This window comes from Hippoglossus stenolepis, chromosome 9 (genome assembly GCF_022539355.2).
Source record: "Hippoglossus stenolepis isolate QCI-W04-F060 chromosome 9, HSTE1.2, whole genome shotgun sequence".
NCBI lineage: Eukaryota > Metazoa > Chordata > Actinopteri > Pleuronectiformes > Pleuronectidae > Hippoglossus > Hippoglossus stenolepis.
In genome coordinates, this window is record NC_061491.1 from 23,545,209 (window position 1) to 23,562,312 (window position 17,104).

Sequence of the window (17,104 nt, forward strand, 5' to 3'; positions counted from 1 at the left end):
CTAAGTAATTATCAATATTGTTATCACAGTTGTCTGGATCAAATTGTTCAATATCTTTAGCTAGAAACTCAAGCAAATCAAGCGAGGACACTGTGAGGTCGGGCACGTGCATCACCTGCTGCAGGTCTCTCTGGTTGAGGGGGAGGTGCTAAAACATCCTGAAATGTTGAAGTCCCCCCTTTGGAGAGTTGTGCACGGAAAAATGTGTCATGCATCTGTGGATGAGAAGCATATGAGGCACAATGTGTTCTTGAAGATAAACTACATATGTCGTCAATGTCAGTGTCAGAGTCAGGGAGATGGGAAGTTAGGAAGCTGTTACCTCTTCCTGTCAGTGGAGGATCAGGAGGTGACTTACTTCCCGAAGACTTAGGGTCGGATGGGATTCTGTCCCATCTTGGGAGTGAAGAGGGAGTTAACCGTACACTATCGGAGGAGTGTGAATCGGAATAACCAGAATCGCATTGGTTCAAAAACTGATGTGAGGCCGGGCCTTCTAATCTAAGTTTTAACAATTCCTCCTTGTGTGAAATGAGATCTGACTCTGCTGAGTGCAGGTCTCCTAAGTAGTGCAGGGCTTTCTTACTAGCAGTTTGAACCTCCTGGAAAAGAAAAGCATTTTGCGCTCTTAGGGCATTTACCTCCTGTTCCACAGCTGCTTTGCTCTGACAGGCAAGGTTGATTTGCCTGTGGAAATTTAGAATCATACATCTCAACAACGGACCCTTTGATGCTGTTTGTGCATCACACCTGTCGTTAAGTAGAGAATCTATTTCTTTATTACACTCACTGAAGTTCAACTTGCTGATGAATTCAGGATAGCCAGGGGTCAGGCTCTGTGCTATGGAAGAAACAAATTGTTCTACACAGGGGTTCTCCATTGTTGGTTCTGAAATTGAAAATTAGATTTACAAGTTTATAAATAAAGCAGTGTGGTTGGCTTTGGTGTTGCACTGGCAGACACCTTGTAGTGTGGATTTGGTCGTACACTAGCCTAACCAAAACTATGGTGGGTTAAAGAGTTCACCAAACTTTTAATCACTAACTGATATGCAGGGCAGTAACAGTTAGGGTTCTATAAATTCACAGGGCTGGAAGCACGCTGTGGCTCTTTCTCAGGTTCTCTTATCCAACTTGGGCTGAAATGCTTGGCAGTAACAGCCAGGTACAAGCTCTGTTACATAGGGCGGTGGCACGCTATGTCTTAATTCAAAAGCACTTAACAGTTACAGGAAATTTACAGTTGACAGTTAACATTGAATATGTGATATTCAAATGTTAAAGAAATTCTTAAAATTTCAACAACGAATATTCAACTGGAGTTATTAGCAATAGCAATCTTTTAGCGTAACACTATGAGGACCTAAAATGGTAGTTATGAATAATTAATTATTAATAAACATTTAATTTATGAATAAATTAAATTTCACCACAATGCACTTGTTTGTAAATACGGTTGAATGTCTACTCGGTGGCAGACTAGTGGAATTGAATTCAAACCTTTGGCTTGACTGAAAATTCAAATTCCACTTATTTCTAGCGTTGGCCAAAATGAAAAGAAATTAATATTGCATAATCATGAATTTTCAACTGTACTCTCCCTCAGCGGGGCACCATTTATGTTAGCCAAAAATGGAAGAGGAAGAAACAATTAATGTTGCATAATTATGAATTTTTGCCAACTGTACTCACCAGGGGCCATTAATGTTGAAAAATTATTAAAAATAAAAATTACTAATTGCTATATGACTTCTACCCCAGGACGCCATTAATGTTGGAAAAAATTATTAAAATAAAATTATATAATATGTTGCATAATTATGAATTTTCAACTGTACCTGTCCACCCAGGGACGCCATTAATGTTGTGCCATGATGCATCAAGCGTGATACCATAAAATGGTGTGCCTTTGGCATTCAATAAATTTGGTTATCAAGATAAAATATTAAATATTAATATTTTATTATTAATATTAAATAATAACTTTAATTGATTAAAGTTACTCGCACCACCCTTCAAAGGAAGTGAAAAGATAGCCAATTTATTGATTAAGTCTCATAAAGGTTCTAACTACAAATTTGGAACTCTGATTAACAATTAAATTAATAACTATAACCAAAATTACCATATAGATAGTTAGCTAAGTTGAAAGATATGGGTTCTTGACAGTGTAGAGGTTGGCGAAATTCACTTATGCAACATTAATGGAAAACATTTGTGAAGAAAAACATTTATTATGAATATAATAAAGTATAAAACACAAATTACTAACGGTCTAATTGCTAAACAAAGATAGGTATGTGTGTATACATGTGTGTGTGTCTGTGTGAGTCAGCGTGCTTTCAAGATGGTGGCTGGCCAAAGAGATAACACCCTTCCCCACCTATTGGAATGTTTACGACCTGTAGAGATAATGATGAAGAGTTATGCGTGTGTCTGTGTGTGTGCCAAATTGAGGAAGTTACTAGATTGGATGCAAGACTGTGCAGAGCATAACAGACTAACATTACTTTCTCAATAACTTGTACCCAAAATATCACAACACCACAAATCAAAGTTATAAACCTCACACAGAATCGAATAAACAGTCTTGCTTAGCCTAGTATAATTATTAAGCCCAGATGTGTTACCAGTCCGTGGAAAGGGGAAAACGGAAGTTGCTGTGCAGTTCGTTTTGTGTCGTCTTGCTGGTTTCGGTGAGTTCAGTTCAGTTGCTGAAGTTTGCCAGCAGGACATCGAGTCGCTGCTAGGACGTTGGTAGAGCTTGGAGGGCGAGAGGTTTCCTTGGTGAGATGAGCTGGAAGCTGCCCTTTGTGCTCCTCTCGAAGAGTTGGATGGGAAGAGAAGATGTGAGCTGGAGAAGAGGCTCACAGCCTTCCTCCTGTGGAAGGATTGTGGGAAGAGGCAGACGAGGCTCAACAGCCTTCTCTCCGTTGAGGAGTTTAGAAAGAGAGATCGGCGCAAGAAGCTGGAGAACCTGGCTTATATTGGCCGGTGACCTCACAGGTCATGGGGTCAGAGTGACCAATGGGAGTTGAAACCTGTGTCCCTGGGGGTTTCACCCTCTGTGTGAAGTTGTTGCCTGCTGGGAGACTGAGTTCCTTGCTCTGTTTTTAATGGCCCTGGGAGACGGAGTCCTGGGGGAACATGCGGCTTCAGGTTTGATGGCACATGTAGGCGAGTGGTTTCACACAAAGCCATGGCCCAACACTGCACAGCTTCTACCACCGTGTGTGTGTGTGTAAGCGTGCACGCACACTCGTACGCACTCAAATTGCTGATGTGGTTACACTTGCTAAGCTTCACATATCACACACACACACACAAGGCAGCAGGCACAAAGGAGGCTGTCTTCCCGACTGACCTGGTCCTAATGGGTCCAGAGAACCAGAGCGGACACAGAGGTGGAAAATGTGTGAACTTAAACTCAAAATAAACACAAATGGATACCAACATTTGATTAGTGCAGCAAGATGTGGCTGAAAAGACAGAAATACTTTTTTCCATTTACCACCCACAGTAGCTAATTCAGCACAATCAGATTTAAGATTTTAGCCTCGGTTTTGGAGCAGAGCAGAGAGAAGCCATCACTGACTTAACAGCCACGGCTTCTAATGATTCCTATCGCAAATCCACAAATCCTGGTACTTATCACCAAATCCTCAACCACAGTTGTTGTTTATATAAAGCTGATTTCAATGTCAAAATCTCCACGTTTACACCGACTCTTATTTCCTCCTTTCTTGTCTTAAATATAAGTGATATATGGATCAGTCAGTGTAGGTTTTACCAAGCTAATTTCTATTAGAATTAAAAGTGAGAATATTTGAGCTCTTTCCCTTCGTGGGAACAAATTAGTAAACTGATGCACAGAATTCTTCTATATCCCGATATCTTACTAATTAGAATCCTGATAAGGCTTGTAAATGTGTGCAGCGCGGAGGCAGATCGCTGATCTGATTAGGATTAAGAAGGGGTTTCCCTGCTGGACATAAGAAGATTAGAATCCTACTTCTCCTCCTCCTCTTCTCTCGGCTGCTTCTCGGCTCGGACATATGGAGAGACAGACTGCGAGATGGAGCAGGGAGGAGGAAACTAGTGAAGGAAGGGAACTACAATGGAAGTGAAATTCTAAAAGGGAAATACTGTGGACATCCTGGAGAGGAACAGAAGCTGTGTTGCTCATTGGAGAATTATTTTATTCAGAGCGTCACAAATTACTTTTATGATGCATCTACTTTTTGTAATTCTTTTGAACTGGTGATTTCACGTTCGGGGACAGAAACCAGACCTGTCGCTTGACACCCGGGATTTACTGTTCCTCTATTTGTGGACCATTCTTTTATTATCAAGCAGAGTTTTTATTTACTTTTTGCTGGGATGTTTACACTGTAATATGATATTTAAAATTTGTTCATACCTGTCTTGAATATCTCAGACAAAAAATCTTAAGTCCTGGCTTCAAGTTTTTTTGCCATCTTAGTTGTCAAATTGTCGACCCACCTGTTACTATGTTGAGTACGTACTACTGTTGGCGTCCAGTGTCTGACGGCTATGAATGTCTGCAGCTGCTGGAGCAGAATGGAGGTTTTGGCAACAACGGAGCTCAGCCGCCAATGCAGATCCACAACGTCCAAAACAATGCAGGTAAGGCTGGTTTTTATTTATTTAATTTGCGTTGTCATCCATTTGGATGACAATGCAGCACTCCCTGTGGGTTTGGTGTTTTTAAGAGAGGTTGTTGGTTTGTGTGTTTTTTTTCTGCCTCTGTTTTGAGTGTTTTCCCATTTTTGATGTGGAGGGTTGAACTGAAATGTCTCCGACAGCAGAGCATTGGAGTTGTAGAATTTTTCCATCCTTTGCACAAGTGGAATAGAACAAGTCGTTTGCTGAAGCACAGCCTTTAGCCCCCATGAGTGACTTTGGAATAAATCGGTCATGCTGCACTGACACTAACAAAATAACTACAAGTATGCAGCTATTTTACAAGGATTTGAACAAGAGACTTACTGTCATGAAACCTCTCTTTTTAAAACTCTTGTTAACTACCCGTATCACTGAAAGTCCAGCATGGCAATAAGTAATCTGTTCAGTTCCCCTATGACCACCTGACTGCTGACCACAACACTTCCTGTCTGTTCAACGCCCCGTGAGGAAACCAAAGTTTCCCCCCTGGGAGCAAAAGGGTCGTCATGCTCATCAGTCTGTACATCAGTTTGTTTTTGTTACGATGACCTTTGGTATGTCTGAAGCAGACTGACGCAAAGTACACAAACCCCACAAAAACGTAAATTTTCAGTTTTTTGATGGTTAAATTCTGAATATTAAAAGCAGGAGCTGAAGGTACCTGGTGAAAAATCATGTTTTATCATGTAACTTTTCTGTAAATGAGTGTAATAGGCTCATTATTTTCCCATTTATAAACCGACAGTCGTGAAGGCGGTGTACTGTACATTAAGAGGATTTCTACTCTGTCAGTCAACCATCTGTCGAAGGGCAGAAAGCGTTTGCTCTTTGCTCTGAGAGCTGCTCCCGTCCTCCTGCACCGTCCGTCCAGACCTGGGCAATAAATGATCATATCTGAGTCATGTGCCTGTTCGTCACTCCCGACATCTTGAAGCTCATTGGTTGACAAAATACAAATATTTCCCCCAATGCAAAGATTGCATGAGTGTCTTTGTTTTCATTGTGGGTTTAACTGTGTCAGGGCTTCAGCTGTGACAAAGTATGCAAATGTATGATATTTAGACTTTGCTCTTCTTCCTCCCACGATGTCTGAAGGCATTTATGATCCTGATCAGTCAGCCAGTGGCCTTTTTGATATCTTACGGGGCGGAACCGAGCGCTTCCTGACCAACATAAAGGACACTTCCTCTAAGGTCATCCAATCAGTAGCCAGGTAAGATGCTATTTCTACACATTGCATTTAAGTCCACAGATCAGACGGCTCTAATTGTGCTTTATTCATACAACTGGACAGTTTTTTTTCCCAGCCATGCTGTATGCCATGGAAAGTGTTTTCTGTGGAGTTGACTGAACATTCAGTAGAGCTTCTTAATTTTTTCACTGGATAATTTCACACACAAGTCTATGTATTAGTTAATTAACCCTTTTAATTCCACCATCACGTTCGTAGTCCTATAAGGAAATTTTAATCCCGGCATCCATCAAATGGCATAACTGTATATAGTAATTGTTTTATTAGTATCATCAACCGGAAGTATAGAAATGCTGTTGATTAATATGAATCATTCATAATCATACCTCCCCTGCCCTCAGATTTACCTTTAAAAGGAACATTTTGCTACTAGGCTGTTTGGCACATTCCCTTTCAGTCAAAGTATAGGATATCATGGCCTGTGCATCCAGACCATAGATTGCACATAAAGATGGATGATATGACAGCTCTACAAAAGTGAATCTAAATCATCTTCAACCCCTGGTGGCTGGTTGTACTATAGATCATTAACCCCACAGGCGACATTATTGCAGATGGAATATGGACCAAACTAAAAAGTCAAATAACAGATGTTTTCTGTTATTTTAGGTAGTTATCGCACCGTCTGTTCATTTTTGTGGTAAAATTATTTTAATTCATTATTATTTTATTATTTAATATTATAACAGTAGGGTGAAATGTCATGATTGGCAGCTGAGACTGACTCGTGATTGGTTGACAGCACGTATCAGTGGGACCTCAATACATCACAATCACTGCTGTGAAGACTCTGGCATCAAGTTGCACAGTGGTGCCACCAGTATCCGGAAAACTTTAGCTTCATATCTGTACAACAGGACGAGGTGGAGATGCATCATCCATGTTTATTCACAGTCTATGTTCCAGACTGAATACGGTATGCAGAGATAATCAGGCTACTGGTAGCACCATGATCTTCCTTCATGGTGTCTTCAGTTGGACACGCAGGGTGTAATATCCCATACTTTGCGTTGTACCACCTTCCTCTTCTTCAGGGAACAGAAGTTTTAGTCGTAACATCTTGTTCGTAGTTGTGATTCTCCCTAAAAACCTTATTTCAGGTCGTCTCTCTATGACGAACCACTGCAAGAATAAGTCGGTGGATGGTGTGAGTTTTAGTCTCCTAGATTCATTCACAAATGGCTGCATGTGTATTAAAGGGTTGAGAAGATGAAGCAAAGTGTTCCTTTTATAGCCCCTCTATGTTTCATTTGGTTATATTCTCTCATCGGTTTGTTCCATTTGTTTGGTCGTTTTGTTTATTTTTGTTGTTTCTTTTCTCTGTCCCAATCCCTCATGGTCCCAATATGTGTCCATCATCTAGCAACCCCAGGTAAATATGGGTCAGTGAAGTGCAGCGACTCAGGCGTTGCTCTGTGTGTTCCACCGTTTGTGTTTCATTTAGACGAAAAACCACAACAACAAACAAACAACCTATCTCCCATTTTTACTTTGCTGTGTCCTTCATCACAGCTTGCTGATCCTAACATCACACATTCAATAACTGAGTTGAATGAATGCAGGGCAAAGAAAAAGGACAGAGAAATGTTTTACGTTTAGCTGTCTGGTCTGAATGAGTGAGTGAGTGAATGAATGGTAGAGTAAAGGTTGTAATCTTGCTCCCCTGCTTACTAAATCACCATTCCAGCAACATGCATCTGTGTGTATTAACACCATACAGATACAAAAATTAGCGTAACCAGCGTAGATAGAGGAGTTTCTTTGCTTGGCCTCCAGTTTGTTTGTCTCTACTAAGTTTTAATTAACAGTAGAAATCATGCTGCATTGTTTTTGCTGCCGTCATTGTTTGATCTCGTATGATTTGGTTTTGTTGTCAAATCCAGCGTAACCTAATTTCTACTGTAATTAACTTCTAATAAGACTTAACATGATGGAGCTTCTTTTCAGTCTAATCCCATGTGACATTAAGCAGCTGCCGGATGCATGAGGAAATATAAACTGAGGACTGTCTTGATCTAATTTTGTGTATTTGCTGCCTTCATCGAAATCGGTTGAAATGTGGTGTTGTGTGGCAGGCAGCCCCTTTGCAGACATGTCCAATCACTCATGTACCCAGGGTCATGTTAGTATACAGTAATTCAAAGCTTTGGAGTGTTACTAAGCTTTGGGAATGGCTGTGTTTGTGCCGGCTCGTAGACCTTAGTCACACTGTTTGATTTCCCTTCTTATTTCTAGTGTAGGTTTGTGTTTTGGTCTCCCTCCTTTTGTTGTGAACCGACACTATTCATAATAAGTGCACTTATATGTTCTCTTACAGCTATGCCAAAGGAGACCTGGATATTTCTTACATCACATCTAGAATAGCAGGTAGGATTGATACCTTCCATGAAACATACTACAGAATAATCCAGTGCCTACAGCTTGAATGAAAGGGATGTGACAAACAATCTAACAGTTACACATGCTTCTCGTGCTTGTGTGTCTGTCTTTGTGCAGTCATGTCCTTCCCAGCAGAGGGGGTGGAGTCGGCAATAAAGAACAACATTGAGGACGTCCGTCTGTTCCTAGATTCACGTCACGCTGGACACTACGCTGTCTACAACCTCTCCAAACGATCCTACAGGCCGTCACGATTCCACAACAGGGTATGACGTGTGTGTGTGCACCTCTTTAGTGTGTAGAACCAAACTCCCTTGTCCCAAATCCTCACTGTGAATGAGTGGTTTGTTTACACTGAACCAATAACAGCAGAGGTCTTCTGAGGAGGGTTACTTTATTCAGGGGTTTATCTTTCTTTGTTCACGTAGGTCTCAGAGTGTAACTGGCAGGTGCGTCGTGCCCCCAACCTCCGCAGTCTCTACAGTGTGTGTAAAAACATGCATCTATGGCTCAAACAAGACCAGAGGAACATCTGTATAGTACACTGTCTGGTACGTAACCTTACTAGACTACTGATCGATGGCTGTGTCCTCCCTCGTAAGGAGAAGGACAAATTCGGCAATGTCTCTGATTGTGACCTTTTCCTCTGTCTGTAGGACGGCAGGGCAGCGTCCGCCGTGGCAGTTTGCTCCTTCCTGTGTTTCTGTCGCCTTTTCACCACAGCTGAGGCAGCCGTCTACATGTTCTCAATGAAGAGATGCCCTCCTGGCATAGCACCCTCTCACAAGAGGTAGGGAAAAAAAAAAACACAGACATAAAATATATTCTGTGTTTATGAAAAAATACATGAGCCTCGTCTTGCTTTTGATTGTTGCAGGTATATCGAGTATATGTGTGACATGATGGCCGAGGAGCCCATCATCCCCCACAGCAAGCCCATAACCATCCGCTCCATCATCATGACGCCGGTGCCGCTGTTCAACAAGCAGCGTAACGGGTGCAGGCCGTTCTGCGAAGTCTACGTTGGAGATGAGAGGGTCCTCACCACGTCACAGGAATACGACAAGATGAAGTAAGATAACGCAGACAACAGGACGCCAAACAAATTCACATACATGGAAGAAATGTGGCTCAAACTTTTGCTTTCATCTCTTTTCAGGGATTTTAAGATGGAGGATGGGAGAGCGGAGATTCCACTCAATGTGTCAGTCCAAGGAGATGTACTGGTGGTGATCTATCATGCAAGATCTACACTGGGAGGGCGTCTGCAGGCCAAGGTACACACACACACACACACACACACACACACACACACACACACACACACACACACACACACACACACACACACACACACACACACTTACACACACTTACACACAGGCTTGACTGGAAATGAACCCACAACCAGAGACATAGCAGATAGCATAGTTGCATTCATTGTATATCACATTTTGAATTCCATTCTGTTTCAGATGGCATCCATGAAAATGTTTCAGATCCAGTTCCACACAGGCTTTGTGCCCAGAAATGCGACCAATGTCAAGTTTAACAAGTGAGTACACAGCCCTGATCCATGGAAACAACGGCACTGCTCCAAACTTCATACTTCCTTCTTGGTACCATAATCTTTTCTAATAAGACTGGTGGCTGACTCTTCTGTTGTAGAGGTCCAACCACAGTTCTTAACGTTTACATCAACATCAGTAGTAAGAAGTACTGCTCTTATCAAGCTTGTAATGTGGTCTCTCTGTTAACTTATTTCTCATCTACCTGTTCCTCCTGTCAGGTACGACTTGGACGCCTGTGACATCCAGGAGAAGTACCCGGACCTGTTCCAGGTGAACTTAGACATTGACATGGAACCCAGGGACCGACCCAGCGCTAAGAGCCCGCCGTGGGAGAGCTTCCAAACCAAGGGCCTCAACCCCAAAATCCTATTCTCCTCTCGTGACGAACAGCAAGAGATCCTCAGCAAATTCGGTAAGTGACATTTGTCTCCATCCATTGCTCAAGCCATTTTGGGGGGAAAGTTATTTTACAGTTTTTCCAATTCACTTCTAAATATGAACTTTATATTAAACCTCATTCACTGTAGGTAAACCGGAGCTGCCTCGTCAGCCAGGCTCCTCAGCATTTTATGATTCAGAGGCGTCTCAGCCGGTGCAGACTCCAGACGGCTCCAGTGCAACAGAACCAGAGCCAGAACCAGAATCTCCCGGGAGCACAGATACCAACGCTAACAACTTCTTCCAGACACTGGATTGGGAAGGTACGTTCTTGTAAAGCTCCACTTGCCTTTAACATTCTTTAGTATTCTGGTTAATATCCTGCTGTCTAAACAGGAGAGAGAGAGCTGTGGAGCTATAAAACAGTATGTAACCTCTCGATTTCCCCCTCGGAATGATTCCAAAGAAAAAAACATTCCTTTAAGATGCCCATAATTTCTTGTATGTGTAGATGTGAGCGGCCCCCAGGACGCCTCAGACAGTCAAGCAGGGGGATCCATGAACGAACAGGAGGACATGAGTGATCAATCAGAGGGAGAGTCCTACTCCTACTCTGCCCCCGGGGGGGAGCCGCTGTCACGTGACCCCAGCGAACCACTATTTGATGCTGACTTTGAGGTGGGGAAGTCTTGCATGGCTGATTATAGCATGCCAGTAATACAGTAAGGCGTTCTTTTCTTCCTCCATCACTTCACTAATGTGAACTCTTCCTGGTGTCCCTATCTCCCCCTAGACTCCCCCCCCTGCCGCCCAGGAAGCTCCTGTCGGTGGCACAGCGGATCTCTTGGGCCTCCACTCTGACCCTGAGCCTCCCTCCGCGTCCTCCACCTCCTCCTCTGCTCCTCAACAAGGAGTCCAGGGAGGAATGAAAGCTGCATCCAGCAACAGCGACCTCCTCAACGATCTGTTTGCACCCCCTGCTGGTCAGACCGGAGCAGGGCAGGAAGACTTGTTCTTCACTGAGACCACACCAGACTCAAAACGTAAGGCTCCAGGCTTAATACGTGACGATTGCACTATTGTAAAAATCTTCCAGATGTCTTGAATGTGTTTTCTCCCCCCACTCCATGTCTGTGTTGCAGCCACGGGCGACCTGTTTGATCCGTTTGGGATGGGGTCCGGCTCCGGTGTCGGCTCCAGCGTGGGCTCGTCTCGGCAGGCCTCCGGACCGGACCTGTTTGGAGACTTGTTGGGTTCTGATAGCTCAGCCACCAGCGGGTTCAGTTCAGGTCACAGTAATCCCACTCCAGCTTCCAACACCAGCCTCTTCAACCTCAGTAAGTTGGACATCACTCAGCATTAAATCTGTCACAACTGTCCAATGTTCTTCTGACGCCTCATCATATCTCAGTGTCTGCGACCCGGAGATATGATGATCGATTACACCTTAAAACAACAGCTTCAAAATAAGGTTGATGGTTCAACGTGTGGAAAAGAGAGAATGTTTCCTCCTTCACTCCCACTCCTCAGCCTCAATGTCTTTTTTTGCTCCATGTTACTTTGGTGAACGGGTACAATCTCCTGTGAGAAGAGCAGAACTGACTTAAAAAGACTTAGAAGTTGTTGAAACTTTTGAAATATTAAGAATTCTAAACCATGGATCATGGGCTAATCGATGTCTAATCGTAACATCTTAAAGAATCAGAATTGGTGATACTTTGGTCCTTTGTGTCTTCACAGATAAGCTTGTAAATGATGCCCCAAAGATGACATCATCCGCCAGCCAGCCGGACCTGCTGGGCGGGTGGGACAGCTGGGCAGCCGGCACCAAAACTGGCATGAGTAGCACCAGCAGCAAACCCAGCTACACCAGTACAGGTAGGTGGAGGAACATTGTGGAGCTGATGGTTTACTGATCCCTATAAGTCTTCAGTGTTGCCTAGAAAACTGTAAACCTCAACAGTTCTAACTCACTTGTTGTCCCTCTGCCTGTAGCTGCTGGTGGGTCGTCCATGTCAAAGGCCAAGTCTCAGACCTTTGACCCCTTTGCCGACCTCGGAAACCTGGGTTCCAATTTACCTGGTAAGTTCTCCTGCTCAGATATTCAGTTAGCAGTCTTCCAGGAAGGGAAAGTGTACCGTTGTTAACTAACTATCATTCCTCCATGTTTCAGGACCTTCTTTTAGCACGAAGGCTCCTCCCTCCTCTGCTTCCTCCTCCACCAAGGCTCAAGGGCAGCCCTGGCAGTCCGGTAGAGCCGCCGCCGCAGCCCAGGGCAAACCGTGGATTTCGGGATCGGGATCCGTACCCAAAGCATCCTCAGCATCTCAGCCTGCAGCCGCACAGCCCATCAAGCCTAACTACAACCTCAGCTTCTCTAGTGTCATCGGCGGGAGAGAGGACAGAGGCGTGCGTGGGCCTGGATTCGGTACGAAACGCTGAGTAGAGGGGAAGTGATTTGATGCTGGAGTTGTGGATCATGCAGGAAGTGTAGATATAATATCAACCACTTGAAAAAGAGATTCGATGCTGCAGCTCGACATCATTTCATTCAGTTGTTTAAGATTATCACAGAAAGTTAGGATGTTGTTTCTTCAATCTTCTCCAAAAATGCCTCATCTTGTGTAACAAAGTCTGCGTGCATCTTTTTATTCAAACACAATTTCCTGTCAGACTCCTCATTTCTCTGTGCCGTGTTGTGAACGCAGGCCCCAAGCCGAAGGTAAAGCAGGACGATTTTGAGGACCTGCTGTCGACTCAGGGTTTCGCCTCTAAGCTTGATAAGAAGGGACCAAGGACCATCGCGGAAATGAGAAGACAGGAGATTACAAAAGACATGGATCCGCTCAAACTGCAGGTAACAAACTGAAAGCATGTGTGGGGGACGTGTTATACACACGCTGCTCGAAACCCATTCCTGAGGAGATGAAATGCAGATATGATGCAGTGCCTTGTGGCAGGAGGTGGATCAGTTTGATCTTTAGATAACAATACATCTTGATCTTGCAGTGATAGTCTGTCTCACATTGAGGTTACATAGGACAGGTCATTCACCTCCAGTGGCAGCTTCCTGGCGTGAGTGTGTGTAATAGAAACATACCTCTAAGTTTTCGTTTTAAAACACATCACTGTTGCCACGGTTTTTACCTTCCGTCCACACTACTCTGGAGATTTCGAGCCTCTAAACTCAGGAACTTTTGAAATGCTGCTGGTCCTGTTTTAGTTTGGAAACGATGATGCAGTCACCTGCAATCGCTTCCTGGTCGATCTTGTGAGTCACTACTCGATTATCAGTGAATGAAGACGTTGTCAACACTCAATGTCTGTATCAGTTCCACCTCATTGTTGGTCCAAGAAAGAAAATACCTCACCTTACTTCTGCTGCTCTTCAACTGCACAGTAGATGGTTACTTTCCAAAAGGCTGATTAGAGAGGCCAACATGGCAGCTTTTCTCGTCTTTGTAGTGCCAGACAATGTTTGCACTTGCCCTGATAAAATAATATTAACGTTTGTTTCATTGTCCTGCCGCATCAGATCTTGGATTGGATCGAAGGGAAGGAGCGAAACATCCGCGCGCTGCTGTCGACGCTGCACACGGTGCTGTGGGAGGGAGAAACCCGCTGGAGGCCTGTGGGCATGGCCGACCTGGTGACCCCCGACCATGTGAAGAAGTACTACAGAAAGGCTGTGCTGATTGTCCATCCAGATAAGGTACAGTGTTAACACGCATTCAGCCGGGTCAGGAACAACAACAGACGCTGATTTGAGGATTCAAACGTATACCCTCCCTCTCTCCGCAGGCGACAGACCAGCCCTATGAACACTACGCTAAGATGATCTTCATGGAACTGAACGACGCCTGGTCAGAGTTTGAGAACCAGGGATCCAAAGCACTCTTCTAAAAGCCTGGTCTGGATCCCAGCTCGACTGGACTGGATTCGGCCTAACCAGACAAGGGGTTAGACCGGGCCAGATAAGACAGGACTGAGCCCACATTGGGCCTTAGGGGGCAAAGAGCCTCTGAGAGGTGTCCTCTCTACCATTCCCTTCACTCCCTTATTCCTTCTTTACGTTCTTCTGTTCCTACAGTCAAGGAAAAAAGACCTTTTGTTTCATGCCTGGCTGTAGTTAAAAAAAAATAATCCTCACTGGTTATTAAAGTGCCAGTTAAATGTTGTGATCGTTCTTAAACTCACTGCCTACCTGTACGACTGCCTGAGTGGTGCTGCAACGGAAGGAGGAACGGGTGACAATCACACCAAGAAGACACGGTGGGAAAGAAATAGGAAAATAGAAAGACTTTTGAAACTACGCAGATGATTATCAACACAGTGGTATTCCGATTAAAAACAAAAAATAAGATTTATTTACCCCTCACTAATAAAATGCTGGAAATTTTGGCTGTGGCTTGTAGGTTTGTCATCTGTGCTTGGCACCTTTGCAGACAACCAGTCGTTTATTTTACTGGTAAAAAAAAATGGCAATTTTCAAAACATGATTTAAACATTTTGAAGCTCAGCTGCCTCAAAAAGTAACAAACATTGCTGATGAATCTCGGAACGTAGCGGCCACAGCAAGCGACGGACAGGAACAGTCCTGAACTCTTACTGCAGAATATCTGAGGATAAAACACGTCAAAACTTTTAAAGTGCTTCTGCTGCACCTTTTGGGGTCAACGCTTGGTCGGGGTTTGAGCCATTTCCTCTCCAGAAGGACGAGACGATTGCCTGCTGAACACTACTAGTGCTGCTTGTACCATTGCAGTTATTGCTACACACACACACACACACACACACACACACACTGCTCAGGCTGATGTGAAAACCTGCATCCTGAACTCCTGACGACGGAGCTGAACTTCTTTCGGAGCCCCATATAAACCCAAGCGGGCCGTGTGTTGTTTTTTGAAGTGCTCTTTGAATTCCACCCACTCGGGCTACACCGTGTAGCGTCGCGACTGCATGCTCTCCCAACGACAGGGGGTGGGCGTGTTTGATTCCCAAACCAGGGTAGTCCCAATGGGCGGTGGCTCTTTTTTTTTTGATTTTTTTTAATTGAAGTGCTCTTTTTCTTGTAGCAGAAACTGAGTCTACCTGAGGGGCAGATGTCTCTGCCTCTGCCTCTCTCACAGCTTGTCACTTCTGAAGCATCTCCACATGGCCATCCTTTATAACCCCCTCTGTTTGTCTCAGTAAACCTGAGCCTCGTTCAGTGGATGGTCAGTTTATAGGAGGAGATCAAAAAGAGAAGAGAGAACATGGTGATTTAATCTGGTTTTATTATTTTTGGGGGTGGGGGCTCCTGTGTTGAGCTTTTTTTTTTTTTTACTTATCACATTGATTGTAAATATAAAAACATCATCATCCATCAAGTGGCTTTGTTGAGATTACAGCCTGTGTGAGTGGGTGTGTGTGAGTCTGTATGTGTGAGTGTGTGTTTCTGGAGTAGACAATGAAACCATTGTTACACACGATGCTTTTCTGTCACAATCTTTTCTTCATTAGCTTCATTATTTCAGCCACGTTTGTTTTTTGTTTCTTTCCAACCTATTTTTTTTTTATCGTTTCACATTTTACCTCATGGACCAATCGAATCACCTGTTTTCCTATTTATTATTGGGTTTTTTTTGGGAGTGTGGGGGCGTTATGATGACATGTATTCATGCATATTGATGGCACAAGTAAAAGAAGAGAAAATCAGATAATATATAAGTGGAATGTGCTGAGTGCAAATAGGACAGTTGTTGGTTGATCACAGCCTCTTGTCGCTTGTTTCATTCCAAAGCATCTATTATGAATACGAATGTGCTTTTACAAATATATATATATCCTCTCTGTTGTTATGTGGTATGTGTTTTATCATTTTTTCTTTTTTGTTTCGTTCTTTTCTGAAGTCGTTCCTTCTGTTTTGACTTTTTGCTACAATTCCAACACGAGGGGCCAGTAAAACCTACGTAAGACGCTGGAAAAATAAAATTAAAAAAATCAACTAACGCTTGAAATTCAGTTGAAACTCTTGACAGCGTGATCATCAGTATAAAGAGGGAGGCTTGTAAAACCACGTACTGGCAGTGTTTACTGAACCAAATTACATCATACTAATATGAATGTAGATTTCAATGCAAAAACAAATAAAACTCTTTTGATCTGAGTTAAGGAGTTTGGTGTTTCTTTGTCCTTATTGATGATTACCTTCAACTCTTATTGGTTTGTTTGTCAGCAGGATTAACAGACTACTGAACAGATTTCCACAACTTGGAAGGATCGGACATGGGCTGAGAAATAATTAAAAGTTTGGTCTGGATCCTGGAATTAGTTTTAACATTTTAGGGAATAATTAATTATTCTTGATTTAAAAAAATTAATCTGGCACATTTAAGGAACTGATATCTATGAGTGTAGTTTGGTGCAGCTTGATTTAGTTTGAGGGAGCTGGTGGAGGTATGTGCTCTGAGTTATATACATGTATTGATTATATATATATATGAAGTAATTTCTGTTCTTTGGCCTCATTAGAATAACATGTTAGTCTCATTCCAGTTCTGGCTTTAATCATCTTCATGTAACATTTACTTTGGTCAGTATGTATTCACTCTGTCTCATCAGCTATTTTTTTATTTTTTTTAAACTAAGAACCAAGCTGTTAGTTAATTGAAGATTCTTGATTAACAATTGACTCAAAACCAAAGTACACCATATGTTGTTATTTCCCCTGACAGACAAGAGTCTGGGCTGATAGTCATTTAGCTTTCTTTGCCCCCCCACTAAAATTTATTAAAATCATTTCCCATGAGCCAGAAAACCAAGGAGTTACATCAGCAATGGTTTAAGATCAGTC

At 43.1% G+C, this 17,104-nt stretch overlaps 1 protein-coding gene across 2 annotated transcripts in view; it reads left to right on the forward strand.

The window, feature by feature from the left end:
- Window positions 1-16,417, forward strand: part of gak (cyclin G associated kinase) — a 29,561-nt gene extending 13,144 nt beyond the window's left edge. Inside the window, exons 10-30 of one of the 2 annotated variants that reach the window (XM_047341332.1) lie at window positions 4,569-4,647; window positions 5,782-5,899; window positions 7,302-7,310; window positions 8,256-8,305; window positions 8,435-8,583; window positions 8,746-8,868; window positions 8,974-9,107; window positions 9,195-9,389; window positions 9,477-9,594; window positions 9,793-9,872; window positions 10,107-10,300; window positions 10,416-10,589; window positions 10,778-10,944; window positions 11,060-11,309; window positions 11,409-11,603; window positions 12,007-12,144; window positions 12,262-12,348; window positions 12,440-12,694; window positions 12,975-13,123; window positions 13,802-13,978; window positions 14,068-16,417. In XM_047341332.1, the coding sequence (XP_047197288.1) occupies window positions 4,569-4,647; window positions 5,782-5,899; window positions 7,302-7,310; window positions 8,256-8,305; window positions 8,435-8,583; window positions 8,746-8,868; window positions 8,974-9,107; window positions 9,195-9,389; window positions 9,477-9,594; window positions 9,793-9,872; window positions 10,107-10,300; window positions 10,416-10,589; window positions 10,778-10,944; window positions 11,060-11,309; window positions 11,409-11,603; window positions 12,007-12,144; window positions 12,262-12,348; window positions 12,440-12,694; window positions 12,975-13,123; window positions 13,802-13,978; window positions 14,068-14,169 (2,943 nt within the window). In that variant the 3' untranslated portion in view covers window positions 14,170-16,417. The remainder of the gene's footprint in view (window positions 1-4,568; window positions 4,648-5,781; window positions 5,900-7,301; window positions 7,311-8,255; window positions 8,306-8,434; window positions 8,584-8,745; window positions 8,869-8,973; window positions 9,108-9,194; window positions 9,390-9,476; window positions 9,595-9,792; window positions 9,873-10,106; window positions 10,301-10,415; window positions 10,590-10,777; window positions 10,945-11,059; window positions 11,310-11,408; window positions 11,604-12,006; window positions 12,145-12,261; window positions 12,349-12,439; window positions 12,695-12,974; window positions 13,124-13,801; window positions 13,979-14,067) is intronic. The other variant, XM_047341333.1, reaches the window with a different exon arrangement.
- Window positions 16,418-17,104: the final 687 nt, after the last annotated feature.